Genomic DNA, 18,959 nt, shown 5'->3' with positions numbered 1-18,959 from the left:
GAAGGATTGTGTTGTATGAACTCGTCTGATCACTCTGAATCCATCCAGAAAAGCATAGAAAAGCTGAAAGATTTGACAGCTCCAATTAAAGATGATGGTGGCTCTTGGTTAGATGATTTGTTCCAAGGATGGAGGTTTGCACCTTGGCTAAGGGGACCTTGTAGAATAGGTCTCCATATGTTGGGTGTTTTGGCAGTGATACTGGTAGTAATACCTTGCATATGTCGGTGTGTGTGACAAATGATGGACAAAACAATCTAAGAAGTTTTTATCACACAAGAGAGAGAGGCAGGAAATGGATTCACACAGAATTCCCAAAATCTCACAAAGATGGTGGATGAAGGTATGGACATGGAGGAAGGTTTTGAATTAAGACCTTAGAACAGGCGAGACTTTTTTGGAACAATCACTTGTAATTGCTATCAGACATGACTTTTGTCCTTTGAACTGACTGGACTTTCACAGCATTAAAATTGCTGTGTTGGAATATAGCAAGGCTGAATGCGAGCAAGAAGGATGCTTTATGCAAGGAACAAGCAGGTATACTACAGTAAAGCTATGAAATGCAAGGTAGTTAATAAACGACACGGTTACAAAGGCTTCTATTTAGCCAAACCGTGAGGGGGAATTGTGGGAATATGTGAAATCAGAGGGTTCTGGGACAGCTGCAAAAGGCAGACCTCAGAGAAAGCAGAACTTTGGTTAGAGCTAAGCAGTAGATTTGTCAGCAGAAAATTTATATAAGTAGTAGAAAAGTAAGGACAAATAGAACAATGGTTTGTGTCTATTACTGTAGAATGCAGGACATTCATATGTCTGAGATGTAACACAAAACAGAACTCCCTTTGGTCATCAGCAAACAGCTTCGTTTATTGCCTTCAGCACCCACAGTCCATTTAGCCCAGTCAAAACTCCCAGGCCGAGACATCTCATTGGTCTATCTCTGTGCCCCCAGACTCTGAACCAATGCAATGTCTGTATCTTAGGAGAGCTCCCATTGCCTGGGAACTTCTGTCAGTCAGTCCAGAGGCTGCTCCGTGGAGCTGAATTGGGCTCCTCATTCTAATTTGATTGATACTGACCCACCAGTGTATTAACGCTTGGCTGGAATGACTCCCTAAGCTACAGAAAAGTATCTCTAGCAAGATATTAGGAACTTCTAAGCTTAATAATTGTTATATTTGCCCAATTATCCCATCAAAAAAACCAAAAAACCAAACAATATTTAGGTAGCAGTAATTTTAATTGAATAGTTTAGAAAATATATAAATAAGGGATAATTTGGTTCAAATAATAGCACATAAGCAAAAGATACCGCGAGGTACGGAGGGCAGAGTTCTTGACCCTTGCCACTTCACGTACAAGCTTGCCAAGTGAAAATCACCCCTTGTATGCCATATGTCAATACCATCTCCTCCTATTTTCGGTTCGTCACTTTTCTGTCTCCGCCTTCCTCACCACCTTTACCACGCATGCGCCACCACTCGGTTTGGTGGTCGCACAAGTCTTTGGGGGTCGTCACTGATGAAGGCCCTGTAGTCTTCTTTGTTGTCCTTTAATTCACCTTTGGGTTACACATGCGCATCAAGCCAGCACGTAGCCAGTACAGCCAATGTAAGCCAAGACTAACGTATCACTCCATCTACATATCAAGGCAATAAATCCCTTATAATTAGGATTTGTTGGGACCGAACCAGGTTCTTGCTCATTTTTAGCAACTGTATCTTCAGCTTCTTTCCTGTGGTCCTTGAGAACAGCTGCTGGGAAGGGGGGTGGAGCCCCTCCTCTCCCTCTCTTCTTTGGCATTACAACTTTTTAACTATTTATTATTCTCAAATATTAATTACTGTATCAGTATCAATTACTCTTTCAAATTTTATCAGCATGAATGATACCTATTTATCACAATAATGGAGCTCTGTGCATTGTGTTTTAAGGCTCAAAAGCAGGTACAGTGTTTGAAATAAGCAAGCAGTGTTTTAACAAAAGCTACGTGTGCTTATAGTGGTTGCACAGAACTACTGTCAATATGCTCTTGCTTTGTGTGAGTGGTCAAAAAACTTTTCAAGTAAGTTGATTGCCTGCTGCCAGGGATGTGAGCTGCTGGCATCTTCCCACTGTAACAACCATGTAACGAGACTGATGCTGGAAAACAAACAGCTCCAGGCGCGTTCCTCAGCAGTCCCGTCCCTTTCGTGATTCGTACAGAGACCCGCGGCCAGCAATACTCAGCTGAGGACCAGAAGAGACCGGAATAGCCCGGGCACTCCAGCTTTAGTGCAAGGCATCCGGCAGCCTTGAGGGTACAAAGCGAGCACAGGTCGCAGCTCCTCGTGTCCGGAGCGAGCCCGGAGCAGCTCTCACAGGCCGCAGCCCCTCCCAGGCCCAGCTCCGGGCGCAGCCGGGGCCGCTCCGACTGTGCGGGGCCGCTGCCGGGGCGCTGTCGCGGCTCCTCCCGCGGGGCGGAGCTGACGCGGCCCCGGCGGCCCCGGCCCGGCCCCGCTGCGCTCCGAGCGCGGCCCCGGAGCGGCCCGGCCGAGGCGGCGAGGGACGGGCGGCGAGGGGCCGGGGGCATGGGGCGCTCCGGGAACGGGCGGACATCCCGGCAGAGGGGAGAGAGACCTGGCAGAGGGAGGAGTGAGCGGGAGAGGGGAGAGATGCTGGGAGGAGGGAGAAAATCCCAGGAGAGGAGGGCGAGCCCGGGAGTAGGGGAGATCACGGGACAGGGGGGATGAGGTCCCTGGGAAAGGGTGGGTAGCCTTCCAAGACAGTAGAGAGCCCTGGGAGAGGGGGGAGATCCTGGAAGAGGGAGGACTAATCGGGAGAAGGGGAGATCCAGGGAGACAAATAAAACCACTGGCTACAGCTAGGGAAAGGAGGGAGCTTGTGACAAGGGGTAGCTTAGGACTGGGGAAAACCCGAGAGAGGAGGGAGAACCCAGGAGACAGAGGACAACCTGTGAAGGGGGGGAGATCCGGAGTAGAGTGGACAGGGCCTGGGAAAGACGTAGGAGAAGAAAGCCCAGGGCGGGGGTCCAGGAGCGGAGGCTCCTGCAAGTGGACTGGGAACCCGGAGAGCCCGGAATCACGGAGTCCTGCAGCCAGGCCGAGAACGGGCGCGGGTCAGTGCGGTTCGGGAGAGCGCGGCTGCGGGGCTGGCTCCGGAGGCGGAGGCGAGTGGAAAGCGCTGCTCGGCAGCCCCGGCGGCGCTGAGAGCACAGCCCTGCCCGGGGAGGCAGCACCACGGGCGCCGCTCGGCTTCCCAGCCAGGCCACGGCACCGCTCGGCTTCGCCGCCGGATCCGCGGCAGCTCGGAGCATCGCTCCCTGCCCGGGCCCGAGGCTCACCTGTGCCAGGTGCACCAGAGCATCGCCTCTGCCTGGACAACCCACAGCGAGCAGTGCCCGGCAGGGACTGCAGATCCCCTTTGGTGGCAGAGAAAAAAGAGCAAGGAATCTTCCATGGGAGAACAGTGGCAATAGGATGAGGTGTCAGTGTCCAGTGTGTTCAGATGCACTCACAAGGATACTATTGCTCTTGGCTCAGAACATGGAAAAGAAGTGGGCAGACACAAATCAGAAACTGGTTGCAATATCCAGAAGAAAATGCTACGCAACTGCTGGAATGCTTAATGGATGACTAATTACCCCTTGCCAAGTAATCTGGACTTTTTAGGGGCAGCATACTTATCTCTCAAAAATTACTCTAGAGATCTTCTTAAGAAAATTTTGAAGAAAGGCTCATACACCCACATTTCAACGCAGTTGCTGTGGGTTTGATAAATGAAATCTGCTTTAATGTCTTGATTTTCCTAAAGATTTGTGGGGGTTGTTTTTAACACAGGCATGCATGCATGCTAAATTTGAGAATCTAAGGTAAGGTCTTTTTATAGGGGATATGGAAGAGACAGATCTTCAGCCAGCAATATGTCAGTGAGAGACAGCTGAGCGATGATTACTGAGAAGAAGAACAGCCCTGCAATAGAGGTGTGAGCTGCATTGAACAGCGCTTGCTGTGGGCCAGAGAGCACAAAGCAGGCTGGCCTGGTGGGCCTGAATATTCCTGCCAAACACTCTGCATCTCACCCCTTTGCTTGGGCTCAGTGCAGAACTGCAGGATTGCGGGCGCTTCCTCCCAGAGCTGCGTGAGGCGCTGGCTCCTGCAGATGTGCCCTGCCAAGCTGTCCCTGCCTCACGCTGGCCTCGCTTCCCCTGGCACAAGAGCTGGGCCTGAAGGAGGCTGCCCTGTGCTCCAGCCTGCCGAGCAGCCCGGCTCCCTGCCCCGGTGCCCAGAGTGCTGCACACACTGCTGACCTTTGCCAGGAGTTGCAGGGCAGCCGGCAGAAGAGGAGGAATCCTCAGGCAGCCCAGCAACCCTCGGCTGCCCTTGATCTTTCTCTGCTCCTGGGCACACTCCAGACGGCCAATGGCTCCAGGCTGGGCTGTGCCCAGCACGGCTGCGCTTCCCCTCGGCAGCAGCCAGCTGCCACCTGGGCTCTGAGAGCGGAGGATTCGCCCACTGCCGGGAACAGGCACCCAGGGCCCGGCTGCTGCCTCTTGCAGCTCCAAGGGCCTCCTTCCAGCCTGCCTCTGCCGGGGCTCAGCCTGCTCCGGCCTGTGCCGGGGCTCTGCTGGGGCTCCACCCCAGCCAAGGCTGGGCCCGCTCTCACCTCACAGGCGCTGACAGCTCTGCACCACAGGAGACCTTCCCGAGCACCCTCTCTGATCTTTCTGCTTTCTCACTTGAGCAAGGCTCTCCTCCAGCCAAAGAGATTATTGCATTTTGGGATACAAATCCAAGTGGCAGGAGCCCCAATGTTCTCCAGTCACAGCTGAAGGCCTGCATCTGCACAGGGTGTTGGGCTGCCTCATTCTTCTTTTGGTTTTGACTTCAAATGCCATTGCCCTTTCTGCCTCAAATAGAAATACCAAAGCTGGCCAAAAACAGACCAGTGGGCCAGATTCCAAAGGCAGTGTGGTCTGGAGAGGATGAATGAAGAACATCCTTCTTCCCCACTTTCACACCATGTCAAAGACATTGTGTCACTTTCCACCTTTAAGAAACAACAGACAATTCAGAAGAAATTCTTGAGCGTATTCGCAGAGTGAGAAGGAAGGGAATCTTCAAGGTGACTTGTGGTTTCAGAAACTGTATTCATTTCCAATCCTACTCTGCACTCCTATTAGACAATCCTACTCTAACCTTAACCTTAACCCTAATCCTAATCCTAATCCTAATCCTAATCCTAATCCTAATCCTAATCCTAATCCTAATCTTAATCCTAACCTACAATCCTACTCTAAAGTGGTTGACGAATAAATGGTCCTGATGTGATTGTCACATTCTTGTCTCCCTCCTCTTCTTCACTGAAACAATCAGCGGCACCAGGCTGGACACAGGCTCAGCAAATGTTACAAATGGATGCTGCCCAAAGGGAAAAAAAAACAAATCAACAAATCAACAACATGACTTTACAAGCTCAGTGCTTCATAGGATTCCTCTGTCTTATAGAAGGATGCAGGAAGAGGACCAATGGGACCATCTAGACCTCCATCTTTATGCGCCGGACTTAGCCATCACAGGCAAATGTGGCCCAGAATCCCACTCATCCATTTATCCAGGTGTCTTCATCTTGCTAGGATTTTTGCCCTGCCAGTGCTCTAGAAATGGTGCTTTCTGTCCTTGGAGTTTCTTCTTTTCAGGTATCTCTAAAGCCTCACACTGGTCCCTCTCTTTGAAAGACAGGCACTGTGCTGATTCCCACAGGGAGACAGAGCAGTGGCTACCTTTCCATGCCCTGCCTCTCGTGTGCTGGATGGCACCTTCCTTCCCAGCAGGGCCAGCCCAGTGGCACTGGGCCCTGCAGTTCCCTCTCTGCCACACAACCTGGCACTAACCCTGGCACAGTTCCTGTCTGCTTGAGCGTGCCAGGCAGCAGAGGGGGCTGGTACAAGTCCTTCCCAGCTGTCCCTGTTTGCGTGGCAGAAACCTCTAAGGGTGGGCTGGGGGGCACAAACCAGGGCCCCCAGGAGGCTCACAGTGAGCACCCCAGGACCCCTCCTGCCCACAGCCAAATCTCTGACCCCTAGGCTGGGACTGGCTTCCTTGGGTTCCTGCACCACCATTTCACGTCTCTGCAGCCTGCATTGCTCTACTTCAATTCTTTTGCCATTAGATAAAACTGAGCACACCACCAAATGACAAAAGAGAGCGACCGAAACAGCCAGAGGAGCTCTCTGACTCAGGAAATGCAGAGAGAGGTGGAGTTACTCAGTTTTGTGAAGAACAGGCCCCAGGGAGACTTTATTGCCACTTTCCAAGACTTCAGAGTGGCTTTGAAGAAAGTGAGGGACATATTTTTTAACAGGGCCAGTTACAATAGGATGTGGGTGAATATTTTTAAACACAAACAGGATCTAATCAGAACTTGTTTACTCGGAGCATGGTGTGACTCTGGCACTGGTTGCCCGCAAGAGCTTACAGGTGCCCCATCCCTGCAACCATTCTGGCTCCAGTGGGAAAGGGCTCTGAGAAGCCTGATCTCTTTGACGATGTCCCTGCTCATTGCAGGATACTTTCACCAGAGGACCTTTACAGGGCCCTGGCAGCCCAGCCCAGTCTAGGATTCCTCATCATTTTCATTTGAAGAGCACCAAGAATGGAGGTGAGGAGGAAGGGGGCTCATCTGATGCCTTGGACTTGAGTGGAGGAGGAGCCCATGCCTCAGAACCTGTTTCACCTGCAGCCCCTTCCCATTTTACCTGCAGGAGCTCCCTGGCAGACCAGCGCTGCTCCTCGTCTGTCTGCAGGCAGCAGCTCAGGAAGTCACGCAGGCAAGGCGAGAATTGGTTGGGCTGCTGGAGCCGTGGGGTCCCTACTGTGGCTATCAGTTGTGTAGCCTGGAGAAAAAGGAGACACCAGGCTCCACTTGCTGCTTTCACATCTCTAAGTGCTGTCCCACCTCCCTTTGTTTAACCTCTGTTCTTCAGTGGCAGTTTCTGCCCTGGCAGAGACCCAGAGATCATTTTCCTTTACCAACCAGAAAACCCAAACCCGATGCAGCCACAGCTTTTCCACCATCCCACAGATCTTGCCTTGGCAGCTGATTTCATTGACTGTGCTAGTTAATGGGAACTACATCAGAAAACGCACATTTGCTTCCATAAGGATTCACACCAGCTTGAGAGGCTTTTTGGAAGAGGGACTGTGCTATACAAACTAATTTCAAGGGTTACTACATGAAAGGCATGTCTGCAGTGCTTGTTGGTCCTTTAAGCGCACGTGCCCAAGAACAAAACTCATCATACCTTTTGTGCTTTTTTTGAAAACAATGGTAATTGGAAGGAAAGAAAGGGAATCCATCAATTAATCCCCAGGTAAGGAAATAAACATTTACAATCTCATCTTCAACAGAGACACATTTAGATGCCTGCACAAATGTATTGGGATGAAAATTGCTGCTTGGGCACAAAGGAGCCCCCTGCAGCTCTGTCTCTCGGCAGTCAGAAAATTGCAGCTTCCCATTTTGCAGCAAAAGAAAAATTGTCATGGTCAGAAGAAGGAGAGGTGCCATCCCTATGGCCACCCTCTGCTCATTTGGCTACTCAAGTCAATGCATTAATGATAGGCCCATGCCAGAAAGGGCCTGGAAAGAAATTGGAGGTTTTGGCAGGCTCTCCACATCACCAGGCTCTGGCTTGGTGACACAGAGAATTTGCCTTTGGCTAGGAGAGAAACACAGTGACTGAGTGTTTCAGCAGCACTGTACAGGAAGCAGAAGAGACTCAGTGGCCTTTACACTCTCATGCCCAGGTTTCAGGCATGTTTCCCAGTGAGAAGAAACTGTACAGGGAGTTAGGTTCATCTCTAAAGACCACAGTTTTAGAAACTTTGTTGGGTTTGTGTTGCCTTCCTTCATTTCTGGAAAGATAACAGCAGTTATCAGATGCTTCTTTTCTGCTATTAAGGCCATCTCCACAGCCAAAGGACTGGAACCACTTAAAAGCCAAAGGAAAGTGTTGCCTGAGAAGAGAGTTTGTTTGGAGTTTGTTTGCATGTGGTAAGGCTTGAGTTCCCCCACTGCTGAAACCAAAACTACAGCAGATGCTGATGTGTTGCAGGCACATTTTTAGGAGGGGACCTTGGTGGAAGTAGTTCAGGCAGATGACAATGGGCTTTTGTCCAATGGCACGCAGGACAAGGGACAGGTGAGAAAGACAGTGGGATCAGTGAGTATTTGCTCCTTACCGTGATGGGACTTTGGTTCCAGTAGGGAGGTTCTTGTTCGATCATTTCAATCCCCACGATTCCAAAAGACCATATGTCCACTTTGGGACCATATGGTTGACTTGTCAGCACTTCTGGCGCCAGCCACCAAGGAGTCCCGACTACCGAGCACCGTCTGCTCTGCTCAGGGCTGAGCTGAGTAGAGAGGCCAAAATCACCTGAGGAGAAAGCAAAACTCTGTTTCTATTTGAATTCTGTGCAATTAGGAAAGCAAGCCAAAGAATTGCCCAGTAGAAGTTGGAAAATGTGCTGTTGAATCTCCTGGCATTGGCGACTTTTAAACTCCCCCCATTTTTTACACTGTCGCCAGTAGTGTCTTTTGTTCTTTGGAAGCTTTAGACTTGTAACTCCCTCCCTCTGGAAGGGACACACACAGAGCAAGGCCACTCTTGACTGCTTGTTCCTTGTCCTACCTCTGTGCACGTTGCAACTGTGCCCTCAGCTCACAGCGGGTGTCCCTGAGCTGCCACCAGCCCCATTTAGGGGAGCTGGCTGTCACTCCAAGCAGCCCCACACCCACATCCCTGGAATGCTGCTCCTGACCAAGAATACACTGACCCAGCTTGACAGAACCATCGGTTCTGAGAAGGATGTTGTCACTCTTCACATCTCGATGGATCACATGGTTTGTGTGAAGAAAATGCAGTCCTTGCAGGCACTGAGAGAGAAAACAGAAAGAGGAGGGCAAAAATGAGTGATGTGATTTCATCCCACAAGAAAGGCAACAAAGAATCTAAAAGATTCCCTCTGCAGGGGAATGGGCAGTAATGGCAGAACACAGTGCCACTGAGAGGAAGAGCTTGCTGCTCCAGCACTTGAAGAGCAGGACCTTTCTGAGGAAAGGCATGTCAGCTTCTGAAAGAGCAACAGCACCTGCTGTTATAAACTGTGCCCTACAAACCAGCCAGGATGACTGCTGCTGCAGTGCATGTGCTCAGAAGCAAAGAGCCTTTTGGCTGCACTCCTGTCCTTGTATGCTGAGGCCTGAGAGAAACGAGTCTCTCTCTTTTTTCTTTGCTGATCATTTCAAATCCTGCCACCAGCACCTTTGCTTTCACAGGCAAGGAATGTAGTGAAGACAGACTCCAGGCAAACATTTAGAGAGGCAAGGTGGAGAACAGCAAATACAAATACATGAGCCCGAGCGAGAATACAACAGCAGGAGAGAAGAGTACTGGCACTGAGTACAGGGAGTGCAGGAGCACTGGCAGGCCTTTCACTTGAGATGCTTTTTCTTGCCCATAGCACACCAGCAACACAGAACCAAAGCTTGGCACAGGAAATCACTGCAGGTCTGAGCCCCTGTTTCCCAGACAATCCTGCCCAAGCCCTTGGAAACACAGATGGGATTGCTGACCTCCCGACTGATGGCTGCTGCCTCATCTTCATACAGAGCGGTCGTGCTGAGGATATCGTTCAGGGTGCCTCCGTCCATGTACTCCAGCACCAGCCAGAGTTCCTCACCCACAAGGTAGCTGAAAGAAGGAAAGAAGGCCGTGGAGATGAGCATGCATGGCTACGTTGATTTTTGCCTCCAGGTTTCTTACTTCCAAATGCCTTTGTGACAAGGACAGAATCATAGCAATAGATATTCCCTCTTGGCTGTGCATTGTTTGCAATCTTTGCAGTCTCAAGGAGAAAAGCACAGCTGTGAAAAAGGAGATATCTTAGATGGCTAGTGAGTGAAAAATGCAGTTTAGAAACAGCCCAGGTAAAAAACCAGCCCAGTTTAGAAACAGCCCAGGTCAGGCATGGTGTTTCTGGAAATAAGCACCTAGTCTTCCTGGCATGCCCAGCAATGGCAAAGAGTGGCAACAATCCAAGGGAAATCCATTTTAGGACGGTTCATCAGCACTTCAGAAACTTGAAAAAATCAATCCCAAAAATATGTGGAGGCAGTAAACTTCGAGGCTGATGACTAAGGAAGATACAGCTGATCCAGATTTTGAATAATTTTAGAATAATTTTCAAACTAGGTGTGCCAGGGAAGACTCATGCAGAAGGGATGCACTCTCTTCTCATCCATTGGAGATGAGTAGAGAGATATGAATAAATAAAAATTGACAGCTCTACTATCTGCCACTGACCAAAGTGGGTTTTTAACCTCTTATGTTTGCTGTATGTAAATGCACACATGGGATAAGACCAGAACCACTCACCTGTCTAAAAAATTCACAACATTGGGACTCCTGTACCTCTTCATGATTTGGATTTCATTAATGCTTCGTTCCATCCTTCTCGGTCCTTGAAGATTTATTTTCTTTATGGCCACCTAAAATGACATTGAAAATCAGTAACTTGAGCAGTTGGTGGCAGGAGACAACAACGCACATGAAGCGAGTGATTTTGCAATGACACAGCTGAGCTGTGCCAAACTGCCTTGTGATTAGGCACTGCAGTAATTAGGAACTGACATTCCAACAGCCCATTTCTCTGCTCCCTTGGGAGCCAGTTACAGAACATGTGGGGCCGCTGACATTTTGCCTTGTCCACTTGGTAACAGTTGTGTCTCAACTATCACCCACAAACCTCTGACCACAGTCTCTGCTGCTCTTTCTAGGATTCAGAAGAAGTAATCCATGCCTTAATATTCAGTGGATACATCTTGGGCAATGGGCAGGGCTTAGGGCTTTTAGGGCACTTGCAGATCTCTCCCTATGTGCAATTGCCAAGGGTAACACTGCAGGTGGCTAAGGAACTACCAGTAACTTTCCGATGGCTTTGCTGGCAGCCAGAATCGAGAATTCAGGACTCTTGAAGCTGTAGCCCCAAAGAGCAGGGAGGTGCTCTAAGGCACCACCTTTGTTTTAGCAATGGAGAGCGAGTGAGCGCGTCCTTGTCTGAAAGGAAGCGCTGCCCTGCGTGCCTTCCTTCCGGCAGCTGAGGAGGACAAAGTGCCAAATGTATTTTGCAGGCTGGCACCAGTCTGTGCTTATTGTGCCTTTTCAGCACGGCTCTAGCCAAAGCTCCAGCCACAGCTCACACCAGAGGGGAGCTGTGGGGAAAGTCCCTCAAGAGCAGCAGAGTCTGCAGGGACTGTTGACATTTACCTCTCCTCCTGTGGCAGTGTCGAGTGCTTTAAAAACATCTCCAAAACTCCTAGAAACAAAAGAGAAGCAGAGAAAGGAGAAGCCATTTAGATCTTGCACTGAAAGCCAGCCCACACAGGAGATCTCTGCTGTAAATGCCTTAAAGCTGCAGGACTCTGGAAGCATGGAGATGTTCTGGACAATGCCTTCTGAGCACAATTAGAAATTCTGATCAGCATTGACAATCTAAGCCCAGTGCCTGAACACATTTGCAGCTTGTCTGACTTCACGCTTGATACCTATTCCACCAGCAAAACACCTCATGCATAGTTTTGTAAAATTAGCATTGCGTGGACTCACCCACTGCCAATACTTTCCAGTTCAATGTATTTGATGATAGGATTTTCCGTCTTCACCATTCTGCCTGAGGGAAACAAAATGCAAGATGTTCACTTTAAAGCAGAGATCCCACCTTCTCGGAGATACAAATGGCAGCCCCACTGTCTGGGGCTCAGAGCCCTCCCTTTGTTAGCCAGCTCTGAGGTGGCTAACAACAACAGGAACAGGAACTGGAACAACAAGAAAAGAACAGCACGTCCACAGCACAAGTCTGGCTGGCACAGAGACTGATTTCTTGCATCCTTTGAAGTGAGAGACCTCTTGGCAGCAGACACACAGGGAAGCACAGGGAGATGGATTCAGAATACACTGAGACCAGAAGAGAATACATACCAAAGCAAGTAAGTTTGTCCTCTAGAAACATTGAGGAGAGCTGGAACTAAGAGTGCCTTTGTTTTCTTGGGAATAAACACTGCGAGATTTAGAAAAGGTTTCCCACTTGCTAAGATTAAATGCACCTGCACATCCCGAATCAATTCCTCTGAACAGATGTCAAGTTCAGAACAGGAGGAATATTGCCAAGTGTTCCCATCTTTTCCACCTTGCAGCAGTTTGCCAATAGAATGCCTTCCCAGTTGTAAACCAGAGCAGCTCATGCCAGAACCAATCGCGACGGGGCTTTCAGCATCAGGACCCTCACCCTTTATGAGCAGGCTGAGCTCAAAGACGCCCTTGCCCGTGCCCCGCGTGAAGAACCACGCCGCTTCTCTTCACCCTGACAGCGCGGATCAGTCGCTCCCATTGCACTCGTCCTCTCGGCACTGCACACCTCCCCATCTTCCCAACTCGGCACGGCGGGCACGAGCACAGAGGGACAGCAGTGCTCCTCAGGCACCCCTGTGACACAGAGAGCTGCCCAGAGGAGATGCTGACCCTCTTGTGAGTCCAGGCCATGCGAGGCAGAAGCCGGCCCAGAGAAGGGGCTGCTGCCTCAGGCAGCTCCGCGCTGCAGCAGCCGGGCAGCAGCGGGACCCTCCCAGCTAAGGAAGGCTCCAGCCTCTGCAGTCCCTGCAGCCCTCAGGGCCAGGGCAGCGAGCACAACCAGGCTGGCAAAGGCCAAGCATGAGCACTGACAGGCACTGATGGGAAGAAGCCAGAGTGAGCCTGAGCCCTGTACAAGCTGTTGCCCCCATTCAGGACACAACAGGATGGGCTTTGAGATCAGCCCCACCGAGGTGTGGATCAGTGCCCTTTTTGTCCCAACAGGTGATTGTAGACACAGAATCCCCTGGGCTCTCTTCTCAACTCTACCAGGTCTTATCTGAGAGCACAGCACTGGCAGCTGTTACAGGCAAGAAGCAGATTCATTGGGTTGTAGAATCACAAAGGGCTTGATTTGTTCTTCTAGAGACTGATCTCAGCAGGGCTTCTACCAGTGGCTAGAAGTCAAGCAGTCACAGCCTTCTGCTGATGCAGGAACAATTCCTGCTTCTGCCTTTGGCAGAGAGGGAAGCCCAGGCAAACTCCAGCCAGCCTAAGCTGCCCTCTGAGGCAGCAGGAACACCCAGAGCTCTCTCTTGCTGCCTTGGAGCAATGCCAGCACTTCTGTGACCCTGAAGTGAGGAGAGCCCTTTGGTACAGCTGTGCTGACATGTGCACACAATACACTGTCCCTCAGATAAGAAAGACAGCAGACGTACTGTGTTGCTCCAGGGAGTCACCCGCCATCTCCTGTTGCAGAGCAGCAGCTGGGTCAGCATGGGAGGTGAACCAAGTGCTCAGGCTCCACGTCTTTGGCTGGGGAGCAAAGGCTCCTTGGGGCGGCATTGCTGCAGCAGCTTCAGTGTCAGAGTTGGTGTAGATCTGAGAGAAGAAATGAGTTGATGTCAGGAAGGTGTGGCAGAGATTGCCCTGAAATGCAAGAGAGATTGCCATTTGAAATGCAAGCCCTTAGGAAGCTGCTGTCTGCCACATGCAGAGCTCTTCAACTGGATTGCTTTGGATGTCCACTTGTGAAACCAAATGGTCAAAACCAAAGACTGATTTTATTCAAGTTCATAGCCACTTTCTTGTTCTAAAGGATGACTGCAGCAACGACCGCTCCACTTCCTCTCAAAGACTCCTTTCCCCTTCCTAGGTCTGCAGATACATTTGCAGCTCCTCATTCTAATGTTCTACCTCCTGCCATGAAATTCTCTTTTACTGCACCTTCCTCGGGACGTGCTTATCCTGCAGCATCTCTGGATGGTACTGTTCCTGGGCCTCATGCCAGCCTCGGGGCTCTTGGTTGCCCGTCACTTGCTGGAACTCGCTGCAGGCTGCCAGGTAGGATGGCGAACCTTCCACCTCAAGTTAAACAGAACAAAGCAGTCAGAGACTACAGCTTGTCCCTGTCAGCCAGGAGTCATCGACTGGGAAGAAGTAAAGGACAGGAGCAGATTCACAAGGGTTACAGACAGCTTGTAGCCTGTATTCCAAATCTATATGAGTGACCGTGTTCACCTGCAAAAACACCTCAAGAAACAAGGTCACCCGGAAGAAGCCAGCAGGAGTTCATTGGGATGACTGCTGGCTAAATGGCCAAGGGAGTAATGCCACTGTCTAGAGCATCAGCTGCGATTCAACAGAGCAGGAAGTGTCCTTGAGAGCAGCTCTGACAGAGGCCTCATCAGGATGGCACTCAGAGGCAATACCCCACCCCCCTGCTGCTCTGCACTGCAAAGGCAAGGAGGGCAGAAACCACCCCTTGGGTGACTGCAGTGCCTGTTGCTATTTCACTCGCTTTTCTAAATCCTTTTATGCCTGAAGGAGGCAATTAACTTTCTCTTTGATGATTTCAATTTTTTCGTCTGGCCTCTTCTTCCTTGCCTTGATCCTAGCCTCAGTTTCCTGCAGTTGTGCCGGCACCTGTTTGTCCATGTTCTGTAAACAACAACGGAAAGGACTCTCTTTCATGAGTGGAGCGGCTGCCATTCTTTCATTCACCTGTTTTTGTTGACTGTCCCTCTGCATAGGGAGATTCTTCTCCTCTTGGATGTCTTCATTCCTCCTCTTCACTGCCATGTCACTCTGAGATTCGGGCAGCTCTGCTTGTGGTTCTACCTTGATGTTCTGTGCACACAAATGCAGAGCAAGTGACTGGAAGCTGTCATCAGGCTCAGCTTTTCCCTCTTTTTGCCTCAAAATCACATGGATTCAGCCACTTCTTTCTGCTTCCCTACCCACATCTGCTTCCACTGTAACCCTCCTGTCCCAGGGCTGATCTCTGCAGATTCCAAGGCTCTGTGCTTCCAGTGCCTGTGGGATTCCTGGCCTCCTCAGTCCCAAGAGCTGTGGTTTATGCCCTTCTTCCTGCCCTTCCCTCTGTGTCCTGGCCAGTCAGGCTTACCTGGCCTTTCTCCTGTGGCTCTTCCACCTGCTGCCCAAGCTGCTCTTCCTGCTCTCGGGCTGGGAACAGCTCTCCCTGAGTCTGGCATGGCATCTCTGATGAAGCAGTCTGCTCCTGCTCTCTCTCAAGAAGCACCTGCACAGGAAAGCAAGAGAAGATGGGTTTCAGCTTCCCATATGACCTTTGTGGGCCAAGACTCCAAGACTGCTGGGCTCACACGTTCCCAAAGCACTGTGCTGCTGCTCTGCTGGGTCATTCTCTGTTTGAGGGGAGGCACAGATTCCAAAGTGACCCTGGCTCTACAATCAGGGGCCAACTGGGACTGAAGCTGCAAGAGTCTCTCAGGCAGCTGACAGGGAAGGTGTGGCATTTTCAAGGGTCTGGGGAGGGCCTCCCTCTGCTTCTACCATGTCCTGTTTGTCTCTCCTGAAGGGATGCGTTTAGGTGAGCATTGCATCTTCCACTGCTTTGGAGCAGAGCCAGGAAGATTCAAATAGATAGATAGATAGATAGACCGATCTCACTTCTATAATCTCTCTTTACTGTACTGTGGGATTTACATTCTTTGAATGGAGAGAGATATAATTCTCTCTCCTAGGCTTTTGTTTAAGGAAGTGTAGTGAGAAACTTAGAGAAGAAGAGAAAACAATTATTATCTCTACTTGCTCTTCTTGTTGTTTAGTCCATGAAGAATGTGTTATAGTGATTGTTTACTGTAAGTGATTTGTCATTGCATTTTAGTGACAGTTGTTTGGATTGATTAGCTAATTAGATAAAAGACTGTGTGGAGACAGTCACTAGTTTTGCTTTAGTATCTTTTTAGTATAGTATTTCCATAGTATAGTTTTAACATAGTACTAGTGTAATATAACATAGCTTAATAAAGAATTTGTTTGAACTTCTAAACCACAGAGTCAAAGCACATTTTTCGCCACGTGGGGGTCACCCGGGATCAATAATGTTCTTTCTGTCGCTACACACATCATCACTTGGTAGCAGTGCCCCAATCAGAAGCCATCCTGAACTTGCTCTCCTGTTGCTTCAGTAACCCACACTCTTGGGGTCTCTGGAGCATGTGGGTCCTTATGGAATGCAATCAGACCCAGAGCGCTGCACAGGGAACAGCACTCTTTGTGTATCTGTGCTCGAGCAAGTTCTTCTCTTGCACTTGACCCCACTGACGATGCTAAAGTGGCTGGAATCAGAAATGCAGCCCAGCCCCTCCCACCTTCTCTAATCTCTGAGGGCCAGCTGGAATGCAAGTGCATTGATTTCCTGATCACGTCCCAAACACAAAACACACTGATTCCCTGGGCTGCCGAAAAACACGGGAGCCATTAACTTGAAAATGATAAGCAAGCCCTACTGGCTGGTCGGGCACCAGAACAGCTTGTTCTGCACAAACATCCCTGCCCCAAACTATGTGTTCCTGTGCATAAATACTGCATTATCCAGAACTGCCTCTTTGCAAACTAAAATTCTAGCAGAATTTCTGCCAGTGCTGTAAAAGGGCAGGAAAGATTGAGACAAAGCTCCCTTGCTCCCTGGAGAAGGAGAAATTGCACAAGGGTTTTCTTTCTATCAAACAAACAAATAAACAAAATATGAAAGTGTTACTCACACCAGTATCTAAAGCACTTGGATGCAGTGAGGGAATGTCTGGAAGGGAAACAGCGCTTGTGCTGAGCTTTGGATCTATGGATCTAAGGCAGCGATCTATGGAAGTCCGCCTGAAGGTGCCTCATGAGCCCCCCATTGTCCAGGCTAAAGCTCCCTCAGCACCTCCTCCCTGGCCTTGTGCTGCACCCCCTTGCCCAGCTGCCCTGTCCTTCTGTGCACACGCTGCAGCCCCTCCATGACTTTCTGCTCCCCAGGGCCCACAAGTGCACACAGCACTCCAGCTATGGCCGCAGCGCTGCCCAACACAGGGCCACGCTCACTGCCCTGCTCCTGCTGCCCCACTGCTGCTGGCACAGCCACCATGCCCTTGGCCTTCTTGGCCCCCTGGCCACACGCTGCCGCATCTTCAGCTGCTCAAGGCCTCCAGCCTGGCATCCTTTTGGGCCACGCAGCTCCCCAGCCACAAAGGTGCCTATTTCACTTCAGATACAGCAGGCACCATTGCAAGATGGCCTTCCTGTTCTACCACCTCATGTTCCAAGTAGATATCAGCCACTGCCTCTTCTCACCAGTGAGGGCTCCTTGATGAGCTCCACGTGGCCTCTGAGCTCTGGGTGCAGCCTGTCTCCGCACTCGCTCAGCAGATGCCTGGACACAACCAACAGGGCACTGGCACTGTGCTTGTTCAAGTGCAGACCCTGCAGGGCCATGACAGCCTCCGGCCTGCCCTCAGCCACTGCCCTGACAGAGTCTGCTGCACGTTCCGGGGAGGCTGAGGTGACATCAGCCTCTGCCTGCAGCTCAGCCGTGCCCTCGGTTGTTGCGGCGCTGGTGTTTCTGCGCCCAAGGCCCAGGAACCTCCGCAGTATCTGCAACAGAAGGAAAAGGCAGGAAGAGAGGGACGTTCCGTGGCCTGCTCCAAGCGTGGCGCTGGGCCGAGCAGTGCCAGCAGGCCCAGCCCAGGTGTGGATGGCCACAGGTACCTGCGCTGGTCTGTGGAAGCAGCCATGAGTGGGGTCCTGCTCCAGTGTCCCATCCTTGCCCACATCTGGCAAAGAGCGAGTGCAGCCAGAGCTGAGGGGCTGCGGGAAAGGCCGGACAACACGGCACAGCCCTGCACGGCCCAGGCAGGGACAGCCCCCGGGTGCCCAGGGGACGGAGCACGGCCAGCAAGGGCAGCCCCAGCCCCTCTTACGTCCTGTCTGTGGGGACATCCATAGGGGCGGGGATGGGATGGGGCCAGGCCGGCCGCAGTCACCAGTCCTGCGGCCCAGCTCTGCCACTCACCGTCCTGCACTGGCTGCAACTTCTCCGGCTCTGCAGGCTGCTGCGCTGGGGAGGCTGCAGGCCCTTTCTTTTTCTTCCCCCGAAGCACCCTGAAGAGCCTGAGCACTCGGCCTGCCATCCTGCTTTTTGGCCTCTAGGACACCTTTGAGCCAGATGCTTGGGAAAAGCTCGGAGGTAGCAAGTCCCACAGTCTGGCTGCAAGGCCAGCTGCAGGAATAACACCTCGCAATCGCTGTGGGTCAGTGACGAAAGAGCCGGCTGTGTGGGGCTCCTCACAGCACAGCTCTGGCACGTCCTGTCCTGTCACGTGCACTGAGCACTGTGGCGTTGCTTCGTCACCACCAGCAGCCACTTCACCACGTGTCACAAAGGGCCCTGTTCCATTCCGATCCATGGTAACCATGCTGCGCCGTGTCAGCAAGGGCCCTTGGACACGCTGCCAAGTGGGCTGCACCAACCCTACCCCAAATGCCTCTGATTGGAACAAATCCATTGCCCCAAGTGTCTAAGACAACCTGGGACACACCAAGCCCAGCCAAGTGCTCAGGGGAGGACTCTCCACAGTGCCAGGCCAGCACAGCCCAGCTCCCTGGTGGCTCTGGAGCAGAGCAGCTTCCAGCAAGCACGGGGCTGTGGTGGTTTGACCAGAAAGAAGTGGGAGTTCTGGGATGTTGTGGTCAAACCAATGGGTGCTTGGATTTTGATATTGGCACCTGGCGTAGCCAGTGGGTTTTAGGACACACCTCCGAGAACACCCAGGGGTTAAAAGCAGAGCTTCAGCCCTGGGAGGGTCTCTTGGGACTTCCAGGGACGGAGGTCGGAGCTCTCCCCCCTGCAGCCGCTGCCGCTGGGCAGGGGAGAGGCAGCCATGCGGTAGGCCTGGGCCTAGACAGACATGGGAGTGAGGAGGCCCTGGAGGATGGAAGGGTGGAGGAAGAGCCCCAAGAGACATCGGACAGCCTTCCCCCCCCCCCCCCCCCCCCCCCCGGAGACAGATAGAGAGAGAGAGAG

At 51.4% G+C, this 18,959-nt stretch overlaps 1 protein-coding gene across 1 annotated transcript; it reads right to left on the bottom strand.

Annotated features, from left to right (window-relative positions):
• Positions 1 to 2,175: 2,175 nt before the first annotated feature.
• On the bottom strand, positions 2,176 to 10,551 carry LOC132087022 (serine/threonine-protein kinase PAK 1-like; the record flags this gene model as incomplete). Its single annotated transcript, XM_059493047.1, has 6 exons — positions 2,176 to 2,232; positions 3,958 to 4,011; positions 8,247 to 8,443; positions 8,844 to 8,943; positions 9,643 to 9,760; positions 10,445 to 10,551. Coding segments are annotated over 6 exons (633 nt in total), but the record flags the coding sequence as incomplete, so codon positions are not given.
• Between the last annotated feature and the right edge of the window lie 8,408 nt (positions 10,552 to 18,959).

The sequence above is a fragment of the Ammospiza nelsoni genome, chromosome Z (assembly GCF_027579445.1).
Source record: "Ammospiza nelsoni isolate bAmmNel1 chromosome Z, bAmmNel1.pri, whole genome shotgun sequence".
In the NCBI taxonomy this organism is placed as follows: Eukaryota; Metazoa; Chordata; class Aves; order Passeriformes; family Passerellidae; genus Ammospiza; species Ammospiza nelsoni.
The sequence above is the reverse complement of the archived record's forward strand: the minus strand, read 5'-3'. Positions and strand labels throughout refer to the sequence as shown.